Source organism: Taeniopygia guttata, chromosome 6, assembly GCF_048771995.1.
Source record: "Taeniopygia guttata chromosome 6, bTaeGut7.mat, whole genome shotgun sequence".
NCBI classification, from domain to species: Eukaryota; Metazoa; Chordata; class Aves; order Passeriformes; family Estrildidae; genus Taeniopygia; species Taeniopygia guttata.
In genome coordinates, this window is record NC_133031.1 from 21,909,402 (window position 1) to 21,923,679 (window position 14,278).

Below are 14,278 nucleotides of genomic sequence, written 5' to 3' on the forward strand. Positions count from 1 at the left end.
TGTTTTTTTTGGTGTAATTTTTTGTTGTTTTGTTTTGTTTTAGCTATTTAGTGAATGACAATTACATGGAAGGGAAAATAGCTAACAATATCACATATCAAAGAAGGATGAAGGGAGAGGTGTGTTGCTGTGTCTGTCAGGTCAGACTTGATATACCTGTTACTTGGAGCATGGTGGTGGCATTAAGATGACTACTGGGACTGCAATAGCCACACCAAGTCACCATTTCCTGCATTCTGTAATGGCTTTTCAGTCCACAACATTGGGATTTTTAATGCAGCAAGCTTCATCCTGAGTTCCAATTTATTTTATGTTCAGAGTGTAGGAAATGGTAACTTGGTACAGTCCTATACCTGAAACTTGCTTAAACCTTCTACAGACAAAGCTGTGTTTCAAAATACATCTGCACCATAGTCCTGCCAAGCTATAGCAGATCTAGCTTGGGTATGGAAAGCAGAGTAACCAGTCTGCTGCCTTTGTTCCTGTACAAAACAAGTGTAGTAAAGTAGGTGATAACATACTAGTGTGTTTTGTGTGTTTGTTGGAGGTGGGGGAGAGGGCTGTCCCCCCAAGGAGCTTTATTTTGTGCCTAAGAAGTTCTCATTTCAGGCTGATTGGATTATTTTGTGGAAGGTTTTGTTACCTATCAGCTCCCTGCCTTGTTCTGTTGTCAAAACTATAAGGTAGCCCTATGATCATGTAGAACATGGATAAAAAGTAAAGTAAGGTTTGAGAATGAAGGTAACTGGGCCCTTTATCTAAAGCATGTTTGTTATTTGTAGGTCAGCCACAGTATTACATGTAGTGCTGAGCACTTAGAGCTGAGGGGCAGGAGCAGCAGTGCTTTAAAGTGCTCAGTGCTAATTACCTTAAAAAAGTGATACCTAGTCTCTTGTATGAAATATATACACTTGAATTCCCCTTGTTCACACTATTTTTTCCCCTCGGGTCTAGAATGATGGCGATACTGCACACTTAACTTGGAAAGAATATTTGAAGAATCTAGAGATTTGAGGTGCAACACAGAAAGTTTAGCAGACAGACAGTACCAAGTTTAAGTACTGTGCAGTACATGAGTGGAAGGCAAGGACTACATGAATGCAAAGGAAATTAAATACTCAGTGGCTACTTTTTCAGAGTATTGCTTGAAATAGCTTCTAAAGTGATACTTAAAATGGCTAAATAATATAATAGTATACATATAGAAAGAGTAAATAAAACTTGCAGACACTACTAATTTTGTGTTAATTTTTACACCTTGACTTGGCAATCTTAATGTTCTAAACATTTCAGTAGGTTTAAGCACAGTATTAATATAAAACTAATACTAACTGAGCAATATACTAAACTAGCCCTTATGAAGTGCTGTGAGGTCTGTCATAGGTAGACTTGTAGTCTGTATACATTGTTTCTTGCTTGCCAGCGTGTTACCACATCACATTTGGGTAAGTGTTGCCTGTGTTGCAGAGGGAAGGAGCTGACCTGCCTCAAGGTATGTAGGTAGCCATGTGTTGAGCATCCTGTTGGCACAGTTCTTTCTAGAAGACATGTGCATGACTTTTAGAAGTAACTAATCAAAAGCACAAGAATGTATTTGCAGAATTCAGCCACCCTCTGGCCCTAAGTGATTAGCTGAGACTTTGCAGGTCTTGACTCAGTCTTGCCTTTAATATAATCCTAGAGAACACTGCCTAATTTGGAACAAAAAGAACAAACTAAGTGTATATAAAGTGACAGTTTTGGAAAATACTTTTAAGATGGATGAGTCTTCAGATCCACTGAAATCAAACACTGCTAGAACTAGTTAACTGATCCTAAAAGTTTTTCATTGGTGCAATTTATACATTCATCAAATTAATTTTTACCACTTGAATATTTGTGGAAGTTTACTTTGGTCACAATATTACAGTAAGTAAACCACTGTGATAGAACAGGCTATCACACAAAAAAAAAGTTTTTTTTCTGTGTGACTCCATAAACAGTAATTCAGCAAGAAGTGAGTGGATAATTAATTCAGCAATGATGCAGTGCACCTGGGTCATCAGCAGTAGGGAATTTGAAGACAAAATATTTGAGTCATTAAGTCAAATTATAGGTGTGATATATATATATATGTGTGTATATATATATATATATATATATATATATATATATATATATATATATATATGAACCAAAGCTGTAAAAAGTGGTACTTTTTCAAAACATTGTGAAGGAGCACATGCAAATATATACATTAAAACATCAAAGCTAGTGAACTGATGGTTTCTTGCTGGAAGGGCCAGAAATGCAGTCCAGCAAAGTCTCCATACACTACTGAGTTTACAGTATTTTAAATTTTATTTGTACATTTGAAAATACAAACAAAAGTATCAATGAAATAGGGTGAAGCTGAGGGAAAGTACAACTTATGTCCATAAATCTAAAACATTCAGGTGCATTTATTGCCACTAATCACAAAGTACAGTCCTATTTTCAACTTGTACCCAGTGGTACGTTAGGTCAAGTTGCTCTAATATCTGGGGCTGTGCACTTTACAAAGAAATTGCTGAAAGGAGTGATATGTGGTAAACATAAATTGAAAGAGTAGATCACTGTGGGTATTCTCATTTTTAAAATGAAAATGTCCTTCAAGAAATCTATCTTCAAACAGCAGTCAGAGGACCAGGCTGTGGTATGCAGTTCTTCCTGTGACTTTGGATGCCCATGTTTTCACAGATGACAGTGAATCTGCTTCGGCTTCTTGTGTTAAACTTTCCTGATAAAAGTGACATGGGGTTGAACTCCATGAAATGCATTTCTTACCACTCTGTAGGTGCTCTTGAAGAGTGTTTCCCATAACTTTGGATTTTCTTCTTTTAATACTTTGTCCATGTCTCAGTATGTTGAAAGAAATGATTAAAGGGGTCTTCATTTCAGCAGCTGAGTTTGATTAAGAAACTCTTACAATATATTTCAGTTTTGTTGAGTCTTTTGTGTTGTTGTGGCTGTCAATTAGAACCAGGGAGGTGCGCTGATGATTCTCTACTATTTCAGCAACACTGTCGAAGCGCTGGGTAAAGAAAACAAAAAATAACTAATGCTGGCTTCCTTTAATGCTATAATATCAACAGTAATCACTTCATCTTTTTATCTTTGCTTCTCAAGTAACTGAATAGAGTTAAGCTACTTGTTACCAAGTTAGATGCTTTGCCTTTTTGTGAGATACTGATCCTTCTTTTAGTTCTTATTTTAGTCATAAACAGATTAGATTTAGACAACAGAAGATATTACAGGTACCATCTGTCTCCTCCTTTCCATTTATGATTGCCACCTGCACAAGCTGAACCACCGAGTTTGCTGTGGGCCATAGTGAACTGACATTTCATTTTACCTTAATGTATAGTAGGCTGCAGACTGGCTGCTCAGGAGCTGTGGCAGATGTAGTTCAGCCACCTCAGAGGGAAGACTGTGTCCAGGAATAAACAGGTACAGGCAGCCATCTATGAGAACTGTTCTAGTTATGCAGTTTCAATGTTTGTCACTGTAAATTAGTATCCAGAATCTGCTAGGTCTGTTGCTTTCCCTATGGACTTTGGCCAAATAAAGACTTTGGACTATCTGTTTATCCTGAGGTCATCTTTCATCCTTTTTTGAAGACCAGGTGAGCTCCAGGCTATTATATTTTCTCTAATCTCAGAACTGGTGCTTGGGAGGCAGATAAATTAGGCTATGTCAAGCCTACTTTCACATTGCTGAAAAGCCTATTCTATGCAGTGATAACTGTTTTCATTGGTATTTGTGTTCCAAGTTTCTGTTTTGCTATCAGAGTAATTATCTCTGTGGTAGAGTAGATAATCAGTGATCTTTTCACTCCAGAGTTCAAGTTTAATATTTTCTTTATGCGAAAACAGTATTAACAGTAATGTCATTCTCATTTTTGATAGTGTTGGTGGGTTTTGTTTTTTGAGCATGGCTGTTCTTCCTTTGCAATTTTGCAAGAAACATAACCAGAGTTTTAGATAGAAGGTAAATGGAGGACTATAAACAGTCAGAAAATTTATCTAGTGGTTGCAGCTCTTATCCTTTTAATTTTATTTAAACATCTCTATGAGTATGTTTTAAATTTGATCTGTGGTTTTAGTTACAGTGTACAGGAGCTGTTACAACACTGGTCATTATAAAGGGTATATTTTTATCTTCCTATATGAAGGATCTTTGTGGTCATAATGCAATATATCTTAGTCCTTGCTTATTAAAGGTATATAATTGAAAACTGTTAGGAAAAATACCCCCAGTATAATCTTACCTCTTCACCACTTTTTTCTCTGCCCAGTGCATATTGCCTTGTTGATTCAATAAATCGTATAGGGATGTTGTACACTCTTCTGTTGTAAAATACAACCAGTGTATATGGTTGCTGTGAGTCCTGTCCAGAACTCTTCCTTATTAGAAAAGATCCATCCTAAAGAGAGAAGAGTAGTCAGTGTATTTGGCTCATTTCATTCCAACAACTTAGTCTGGTTTTGGCTTAATATTTTGATTTATATTAGCATTAAACTCTTTTCTCCCATTAGAAAAATAATGGCAGTGGATGAGAAGTAGTATGTATTCCTGCTAACAGCAGCTTGCAAAATGTAATTTAAGAATCACCTTTGCTGCTGCCTGATCTCTTTCTCAACCAGACAGAAAATTAAGAAATAAACAGGCATCTGTGGGGGTTCACAGATTGTTAGGGAATAGTTCCTGTCAGTGGCAGTAGGTAGGGAAGAAAGCAGGGAGAGGGGGAGAGACCTTTTCTCCAGAGCTGTAAGAAGGAGCTCACCACAGTCAAGCACCTGCACTCCTGACCCTGTAGCTCTGTGCTCACTAACTCACAGTAGCCTTCACCTGGTGATAGCCCGCCCCCATGCTCTGCCCCCATACCCTTCTGTATGGACTTAGGCAAGAGTGGAAAGGTGATGCTGAGGATGCAACTCTACATGCTCCTCTTCCCACCTGTGACACTAGATTTTGTACAAAGAATAGTTAAGAGAATTCAAATTCTCCAAATACCTAAATGCACAGTGTTGCTGTTTCAAAATGCACAGCAATGCCAGCCTTTCCAAATAGCTGTTGTCACATGAGCCATGGAGCGGTGGAGACCACTTAAAAGCCCCTGGGCTTTGTGTTTTTTTAAGGGGGCGTGCATGAGCTATAAGATCTTCTTCAGCTCTCTAGTCTGTAATAGCTTTCTCTGCAGTGCTTTGGTCTTTGAGTTGCACTAATGCAACTCAATTGTGTTGTAATGCAACACAATTGACTGATGTCACCACAATAATTCCAGGTGTGACGGTACTTGCATGGCACAGTAGTTCTGATCTTTTCAGAAAGCAACCTATGTTCTTTGAACACTTCTGGTTGTCTTTTGATTTTTTTTTTTTTAATTTGAAGTTTTCCCTGTAAAATAGACATTCTCTAAAAGTGTCCTACCTTGTTTGATCTGTACAATGCATCTTCTGCCATTTTCCTATCACAGGTAGCGGCATACCATGCTTTACTGTGAACACCAGCATCCTAAAAAGAGAAGAACAGTGTTTCACCTGTAAAATAATAATGATAATAATAAAGAATATGGCCTGTAGAGGAGTTACTGCTAAATAGTGACAGCTATGAAGAACTAAAATGCAGAAAACACAGAGTTTAAAAAAGTCTTTGCCAGGAGTTCATTGCTAACAGATTTGTGATAAAAGGCTGATAAATGACAAAAGAGAGATGCCCTGAGGAAAGCAGTCAGCTTTAACTGTAGGATCATTCTAAAGACAGAAGTTATTCCAGTAGAAATTAAAGAGGAATAAATGTCAAGGAATGTTGAGGAATAACACTATTTATGAATACAATCATGATTGTCTCCACATGGACAGCATGATGGTTGGATAAGTTTTGCTCCAGCTTTACAGTAACAAGCTTAATCATAAAATTAATTTTCACACAAGCTTTGTCACCTCTGTACAAAACAGATTAAAGGTTGCACATTATAACTGAGCTGGTCTAGCTGACTTACTGCTGCCAGAAAGGGAATGTCTTGGCTTCTCCTTTGTGCTCATTTTGTTGCTCTTCTGTTCCCATGGTGAGATAATTCGCTTTATTAAACTTGCAGGAAAAAAAACCAACAAAAACTTTCCTTTTTTGTTTTGCCATTTTTTGTGTTTGACTGCCAAACTGATTTTCTGTCAGTTTAATGACTTGGCTCAACCCACTGCAGGATCAGGAAGGAACACCACAGAAGCTGGGAGGGGAGCTTACAGTGAGGAGAGAGCAGATCCTCAATTTTGGGGGCATTGCACTAAATTATTAGTTATGGCTCAAGCCATAACATTAAATTTTACCTTCAGAAATTTTAATGTATTTCTTCAATCACACAATTCAGTGGAAGAAGAAAGGCTGAGAGGAACTGCATATATGAAAGGTACTTGCCCACACAGACATGGAGCCCAGTGAACAAATCTTTGTTCAACAAAAGGGCTCAATGGCCCCCAGAGCTTTCTTCTACCAGTATCTGTGGCCTATAACGTAGAAGCAGAGAGCTGCTGCCAAAGTTTGGATGGGAACAGAGCAAAGAGTGAATGTCATGGGAATGAATGACATCTGTGAGCACCTGTATTGTGCAGGATGCTACAGCAAATGATACCACTGCATATAATTGCTGGGAAAATAACACTAACAGCTAAATTTTTTTAAACAAAATGAATCTTTTATTAAGTCCTGTTTCTTGTTTCTGCCCACGGCTGTTACATAAAAACTGCAAATGTAATTGCTACAAGCTGTTTATGTAGAGTCTTCTGGATTGCTTATTTAAAAGTAATTTTAATAATAAGTATCTATTATTACCTACAGTTAAATTTTTTCTAGAACTTCAAATCCTTTGTGTTCTTCACTGTTGTATTATCTTTATCATGTCAGACTTTAGAACACTTACTGTTACTGGCTCTGCATGATAGAGCCTTTGGTTTACACTCAACAGAACTATTTTTACCTTGTTTGTGACTACTAGGCTTATAAGAATGGCTTTTTGCATTTTGTAGTCTTCCTTCATCCGAAATGAGAGTCAGGGGAATAGCATGAAATGAAAATTACCTTGCATTTGCTTAGATCATTCAAAGCTTAATGTTGCAACAAAACATAAAAAAAAGAATTGACCATAAAACTGACAGCATTAACTGTAATGTGAAGAGATCTGTTTAAAGGAACAGAAAGGAGCTGGACTTGGGAGAGACTAAAACACATAGGGGAGGCATCACAGCATCATGGTATTTGTTTACTGCACCTTTTTTCTCCTGTACACAATTTGTACAGCTATAAGTTAGAAAAAAAGAGGTGATTAAAAACTCTTTATAGCAATCTATATCAAATACTAAAGTGCATCACCACAGATTTCCTTGTTTCAATGATGTTGAAAGTATGAATTGGAGAGCCAGGAAGACATGAAACTAAAGCTTTTTATGATTGGTAGAGTGCCAAGATTTAATATAATGCTATTTACATATTTTTCTACAGTTTGTTAAACCTCTCCTTTGCTATGTGTTCTAGGCATGTTTTAATGAAAGCTAACATTCAGATTATTTGTGCTACAGAAAAGCCTCATTGCAAAAGGGGGTATAGAAGCCCTCCAGGAGTGTAATTTTCTATTGAAAGGGGACAGGGGTGGAAATACTATTTTAAAATAAAGGGTAAGGAGATTTCTGTAATATTAATTTAGCTAATATTGTACCTCATCTGCAGAACTTGAAATGGATGAAGTGCTGCTGGGAGGGGAAGCACCCAAAGAACGGTTTGCAGCTTCTGGCACTTCTAGAAAAGAGAAAACAACATGTATAAGTTTTCAAAGTATGTTTGTTATGATGTAGTAAGCTGAATTGTTACAAGGACTTTGGAAGATCTGAAAACACTTGACCTTTGATATCAGTCAGGAAAGCTTTCTACTGGAAATGCATGGGGCCTATATAAGTGCTGGGTCACTTGCCTGCCCAAGGGTAGCCTTGCTTGTGAAGGAAAAACCAGTTGGATAACTGATAGAAGATAGAAGTTAACTCTAGGCTTGTATGGGGATAAAGAAGAGATGGCAGGTTATGCTCAAGGGACATCAGTGATTATGGGACCAGTGGTATGTATTATAAAGTTGTTGTTGGACCTGGCACAGAGTAAGATTATGCTGAAGAAAGTTTACTAATCAGAGCACCATTCAGCACCAGCTTCAAGTTGGAGCACATCAGTTGCGTGATGGGAGCAGACAAGCTTAAGTGCATCAGTCAAGAGCGTTAATGTGAACCTTATATTAATGTGAACTTCCTCAGCACAGGAGATAAAATTGCAATATGCATCAAGCAAATGTTTCCAAGAAAGAGATTCACTAATAACAGGATATCAGTTTAAGCTACACCAAATGTAGATTTCTATGTGCCATTCTCAACATCTGTTTACAATGTGAAAGATATGTTCAGACTGAATATGTACAGTAGAGGGCTTACTGGAAGGTGAGACGAGTGTCTGCTAACAAGCGACTAGAAAAATATTAAATATAATTTACACTTCTGTACAACAAGGTTTTATATACATATTGCCTACTTAGTTTTTAGCTGTGAGCTAAAACTAAGTCCATCTTGGAAAGTACTACTTAGAAAAGAACTTTAGCAATTGCTATTATAAAAACCCCTTATTTTTTTCCTTCTGTTGAGAAAGAATAAATTGAATACAATAATAATCTGTCTGTCTTCTAGGCAACAGAAGCCTGGAGCAGCCCAGAAATGTCATATTTAAGATTCTTCTGTGACAAGGAAGATTGATAGAATCTTTATTATGATGGGAAATGACCCAAATTGCCATTGCTAGAGATTTCCAGTATTCATAAATATAAATGAAGTACCCATTTTCCATCAATAATCCTGAGCTACTCCCTTAATTTTACTAGCTGAGCTAAGATCTTGGATACTTGACCTCCTTTTTTGTATGCATTACAGATACATTAATTCCAAATGAATTCATATGCAAGGTATTTTGAAGTAATTTTAAATTCAAAGATTAATTTGAAATTACAAGTTAACCACATTTTAATTCAAAAACTGAATTATACTTACTTGGCAGAATTGAGGGCTTTTGGAGCAGAGGCCTGAAATAAATATCAAGAGATTACAGAATAATCTGAGGGGAGATACCCAGTCCTGATAATATGAAAATGGAAAATATGCAGTGGTAGAATGTGTTCCATCTCACCCATTTTTTCAATGAGAAACATAGATCTGATACAGGTATTTTTCAAAAATTATATCCCACTAGTAGGAATTTAAACATATGTTTTAAATCTCCATCACCTTATTATAGATTATATCCCCTCATGCATTTTGGTGATGGTTATAGTATTTCTATGCATTCATTTGCATGGTTTAGTTTTTTGCTACTGTGAGGTACTGTGAGGTTTCAGCAATCTCAGCTCTGAAAAAGCAAGAAGGAGGCTCCAGTGAAAAGAGTGCTCCCCTTTGAGCCTCTCACAGCTGGTGCACTGCAGTATTCCAAAGAGGATGGAAGGGGATCTTACTTTTGGGCACCACTTGGAAGTGGGGGAAGTGGAAGTTCCTGGTTGGAATTGCGCTGTCGTTCTGGTGCCATAGGTTTTTCTGTAGTTTGGGAAAACAAGAAACAGTAAACAGAAAACAAGATTTCTTCAGAAATATATTATCCCAGATTAGGGAGTCCCAGTAGGTGAAGGAGGTTACCTTGTATTATGAATTTGAGTTTTTTCCTGACATGGCAGTTTCCATCGCGCTGCTATTTTTGTTCACTAATTCTAGGCAGTATCTGTGCTAGGGATGCCTGCGGGGCTCGGTGGGACTCTGTGACACGGGGGGAGGGCGCTGGGGCAGCCCCGCAGCCAGCCTGGAGTGAGGCAGCAGCTGCTGCTGGAGCCGCCTCACACAGACAGAGGCAGAGCCGGGACGGGAGGGATTCCCTGCCTGTGCCAGGGACTGCCCCTTGCCAGGGAGATGGTTCTGGCTGAGTCCAGAGCCCGTCCCTCCCTTCCCCTTCTCCACTTCCACGGCTACCCGGGCACACTGCTGGGCCATTACTGTGCTACATTACCCGGGCCAGGAACCTCAGCAGCTTTACTGTGACTGCTTTTAGAGAACAATGATACTCACTGCAACTCAGGCTGCCCAGATCCAGTTTGAAACTGCTAGAACCAAACACCCCCAAAAAAACTCCAGTAACTTGAATGTGGTATTGCCTTTTTTTTTTTTTTTTTTTTTTTTTAACTGAAAACATGAAACAAATCACATAAATGTCACCTTTTCACAGTACTGGCTATAATTTACCTTCATTTGCAGTTAAGGTCTCTCTGGAAGGTAAACACGGTTTCTGCAGTAAAAGAGAAGGACAAATAAGTATTAATTAACTGGCACTTGCATAGCAAATGTTTATCATTTATACTTTTTGTGAAACAGTTTAGAATTGACAACATCCTGGAAGAATTAGGAGGCAGAGACATAGCTATTCTGTGAAGAGTCTGTAGTTAGTTGTATGACCTTGAAGTATGGGATTTTGCAAAGGAGATTTGGAAAGAATCCCAGTTTGTGGGTATAAATAGATGTAGAAAAAGTCAAATTGTAGATGGTTCATTCTTATCTCAGGCCCAAAAATGAAAAGTCTATCCCAAATACTTGAAAATGAAAATCAGATTTGCACCCATACTGTACTATGCACACAAATATCTGAACTAATTTTCTTCTGTTTACTGGAAGTTAAACTGTCAGTTTAGCTCACAGTAAAGCTGGAACCAATCTTCCACTTTTAATCTTTTTCTTTTTGCTTTCATTTTGAAACAATGATAATAAACTGCCAGTTTTGAAATATTTTTCAAATTAATTTCTTTGAAACATTCAAGCAGTCCTCTTACTTTCTGCCACAAGAAGTTTTGGGATATTTTTTGAATTACTGAAAAACCTCAGACAAATTCTGGTAAAATCCTGCATATTTCTTGAGCTATCACTTGCAATGAACTCATGTTCCCCATCGGCAGCCCTGTACATTCTGGGAATACTTCTGAATTTCGTATGTCCCCATTTATTTCTCATTCAGTTCATGCTCTGTGTTTGTTGTTACATCCCAGGGCATTGAATTAAAATGTTGTTTTGATCGAAATATGTTTCTGCTTGAGCAGAAAGATCACTGATCTTCATTCATGTAATAGCACCCAAATATTTCCTGTCTTTATAACTCTTTCCCCTAGCACTTTTTGCATTTATCTTGTACCAAAACCCATGATAAAATTAAGTTTTACAATAAATTAAAAATCAAATTAATTTTTTGGGTGAGTATACAATTACAAATCAACTTACTGGTGAAATTACTGCATTAGAAGTTTTCTTGCTGAAGTATGGAGGAAAAAGAAAAATAAAGAATATGTTTACTTAGCAGATACATGGATTCATTTAGCAACTAAGCATCAGTTTCATTGTTTCTAAGGGTATTTCTGTCTAATATGGAATCCATTGGATACTTGTAGCAGTTAGAAACAAAGAAGAATAAAAAAGGAAAAAGGGTATCAGATGCAATATGGGCGCTCAATAAAGATGCTTTCACAAGGAAGCTACAACTGTGTCCAATATTTAACATGACTTGCGTGGGGCAGGAGAATTTAGAGAGAGCTTTCTGCACCTCCAGGCTTGCAGGTGCTCGTGCTGCAGTATGGGGCTAAATCAGACAAGGCAGCCAGCATATGCAGCCAGTGGGAAGCAGTGAAGGGCAAGGCCACTTGGCATACGAACAGTATTCCTCCAGAAATAACAAAAAACCAGCTTGCCTTTACCTAGTCAGGATCTCTTTCATAAACAGGAATAAATATTATTCCGGAATTCACATTGCTATAGGCAAGGATAGGAGTTAGCTCCTATTATACCTATTAAACCCATCCCCATCAAAGAAGTACTTTTATAATTTTTTACTCACAGGCCCCTTGGTAACGGAGATGGAGCTGGAGCTGCTCCAGTGGGAAATCTGGATTCTTGTGTGTTATTGAACCTCTGACCTAGAGATGTAAGCAATATATTTAGTATACAATGTGAGCTGTATCTGAACAGTGGATTTTCCTCATTGCCATTTTAGTGTTAATATAATAAAGGTAAAAAATATCCATTGGTTTAATTTTTCATAACATGTTTTCAGTCTGATTATACAAGAGAACAGTTCAGTATCACTTCTTCCTTATTGCTGACTGTACAGATAAAGTTTACACTGATGCAGTACATTGAATGCTGTATTCTGCTAACTGGTGGTATATTAGTTCCTCTCATATTGCCGTGGCTCATCTGAATACTTACTTTCATCATTATTGTTTGCTTCATGGTCCTGTAATAGAAAAATAAGTTAGATTTGATATGAAGGAATTAAAGAAGGAATTACTGTGTTCAGTTTTAAGTCCTTAGACTTAAAGAAAGACATAGAGGTGATGCAACAGAGAAGGGCAACAAAGCTGGTGAAGGGACTGAAGCACAAGTCCTGTGTGGAGTGGCTGAGGGAGCTGGGCATGCTTATCCTGGAGAAAAGGAGGCTCAGGGGGTCCTTACTGCTCTCTACAAGTACCTGAAAGGAGGGTATCGGTCTCTTCTCCCAGGTAACAAGTGACAGGACAAGAGGAAATGGCCTCATGCTGCACCAGGAGAGGTTTAGATTAGATATTAGAAAAACTTTTTTCACTGAAAGGGTGGTCAGGCATGGAATGGGCTGCCCAGGGAAGTGGTGGAATCACCATCCTTGGAAGTATTCAAAAACCACGTGGATGTGGCACTTGTGGACATGGTTTAGTGGTGAACACAGGGATACTGGATTAACAGTAGGAACTTGATCTTAGAGGTCTTTCTCAGCCTGAATGGTTCTTTGATTATTAAATGAGAACTACATGAATAATCAATATAGTTTTGGTATCTGTAGTAATTTTTAAAGAAATATTTGTACAGAAGACATATAGTGTCCAGAATACTTTCATGATGTCTGAAAAATTTTAAGCAACCATCAAAATTTTAACTTTCTAATAATCTTGAGATTGCTTGTAGTAAGTATTGAGAAAATTTGGCCTAAGTTTTGCAGTAAGATCTTTTGGTTCATGTTTAACTTCTGACCTGGAAGACAGACATTTTGCAGCAGATTTGAATATACTAAAAATATGTCTTCCACTGAATAGAGGAAATTGAGTAGACCCTCTTGTCACCAGGCTAGAATTGAAGCAATCCACCTAATAACCTGGCTTCTTTGGGAGATGCTTAATTTTGTCTCTCATTTCTTGACTTTTAGGGAATCAAGACAAGTATCTGATAAGTATCTTTCAAAGAGGAAGCTGTTATTAATTTGTCTGTCTTCATCTACCCAGCTAATGACTTTTCAGTAAAGTTAGTGACAAATGCATCCATTCTCTGGCTGGAGAGGTGTAATCCATCACCCAGCAGTTGGGGAAATGAGACATGGCAAAATTTTTCTCCCAGTCAGCTCAGCCTTTGTGAGGAATAAGGGTTACAGTTCTGTGCAAAAGATCAGTGCTGGTTAGTGCTGACTGCAGACTGGATGGGAGCAGCTAACAGATGTTTCAGTTTTTGTTTGGGATTTGTCAATGTACTGTAGCCAGAGATGGAAAGGAGCAACAGAGCACTGGACAAACATCATACTATGTGTTTGTTTAAATTTGTAAAGGCTGCCACTTACAAGACAAGCAAAGACCCCAAAATCTGGGCTGCACTGGGTAACTCTTTCCTAGGCTGACTCTTGTGACAAACTGGTGAGCTGCAAACACCCAGGAGCTGAATACATCCATGGTACAGATGAGTGTTTGTCTGGGAGCTTCATCTTGGAGGTGTAACTCACTCAGTGTGTGACTCCACCTAAAGGATAACCTCTTTTTCTTCTCTGCAAAACTAGGATGATATCAATCTCAAATGCAAGTTTAAAAATGCACTAATGGAGAGGTCCCAGCTGCAAGATGGCACCCAAGTCTGTTCTGAAGCAGGAGTATTCTTAGTGCTGATCAGATAGTGGAATTTCTGTCTAACAATCTCCCTTGAGATACAAGATTATTATTTTTCTTATCTTGTATTGGTAAGAAAGGCTGAGAAATCAAACTATTTCATTAAAGAGAAATCCCAAATTTGGCACTGTTTAGGATTTGTTCAGAATCCCACAAGATACAGATCTACATGGGAAAAACTTTGTGATGACATGGAAGGGAAACTAAAATGCTGTTGTACATATGAGCTGATTGGTACATCTAGAAATTTAAAGA

The 14,278-nt window shown here is 37.9% G+C and overlaps 1 protein-coding gene across 4 annotated transcripts in view; it reads right to left on the reverse strand.

The window, feature by feature from the left end:
- Positions 1-2,321: 2,321 nt before the first annotated feature.
- The window catches only part of BLNK (B cell linker), an 85,787-nt gene continuing 73,830 nt past the window's right edge, over positions 2,322-14,278 (reverse strand). For all 4 annotated transcript variants that reach the window (XM_041716904.2, XM_012574603.5, XM_030276144.4 and 1 more), the window contains 10 exons: positions 12,330-12,357; positions 11,959-12,037; positions 11,349-11,379; positions 10,326-10,368; positions 9,551-9,629; positions 9,093-9,124; positions 7,730-7,809; positions 5,452-5,535; positions 4,289-4,444; positions 2,322-3,052 (listed from right to left, as the gene is read on the reverse strand). In XM_041716904.2, coding sequence (XP_041572838.2) covers positions 2,933-3,052; positions 4,289-4,444; positions 5,452-5,535; positions 7,730-7,809; positions 9,093-9,124; positions 9,551-9,629; positions 10,326-10,368; positions 11,349-11,379; positions 11,959-12,037; positions 12,330-12,357 — 732 coding nt within the window. In that variant the 3' untranslated portion in view covers positions 2,322-2,932. The remainder of the gene's footprint in view (positions 3,053-4,288; positions 4,445-5,451; positions 5,536-7,729; positions 7,810-9,092; positions 9,125-9,550; positions 9,630-10,325; positions 10,369-11,348; positions 11,380-11,958; positions 12,038-12,329; positions 12,358-14,278) is intronic.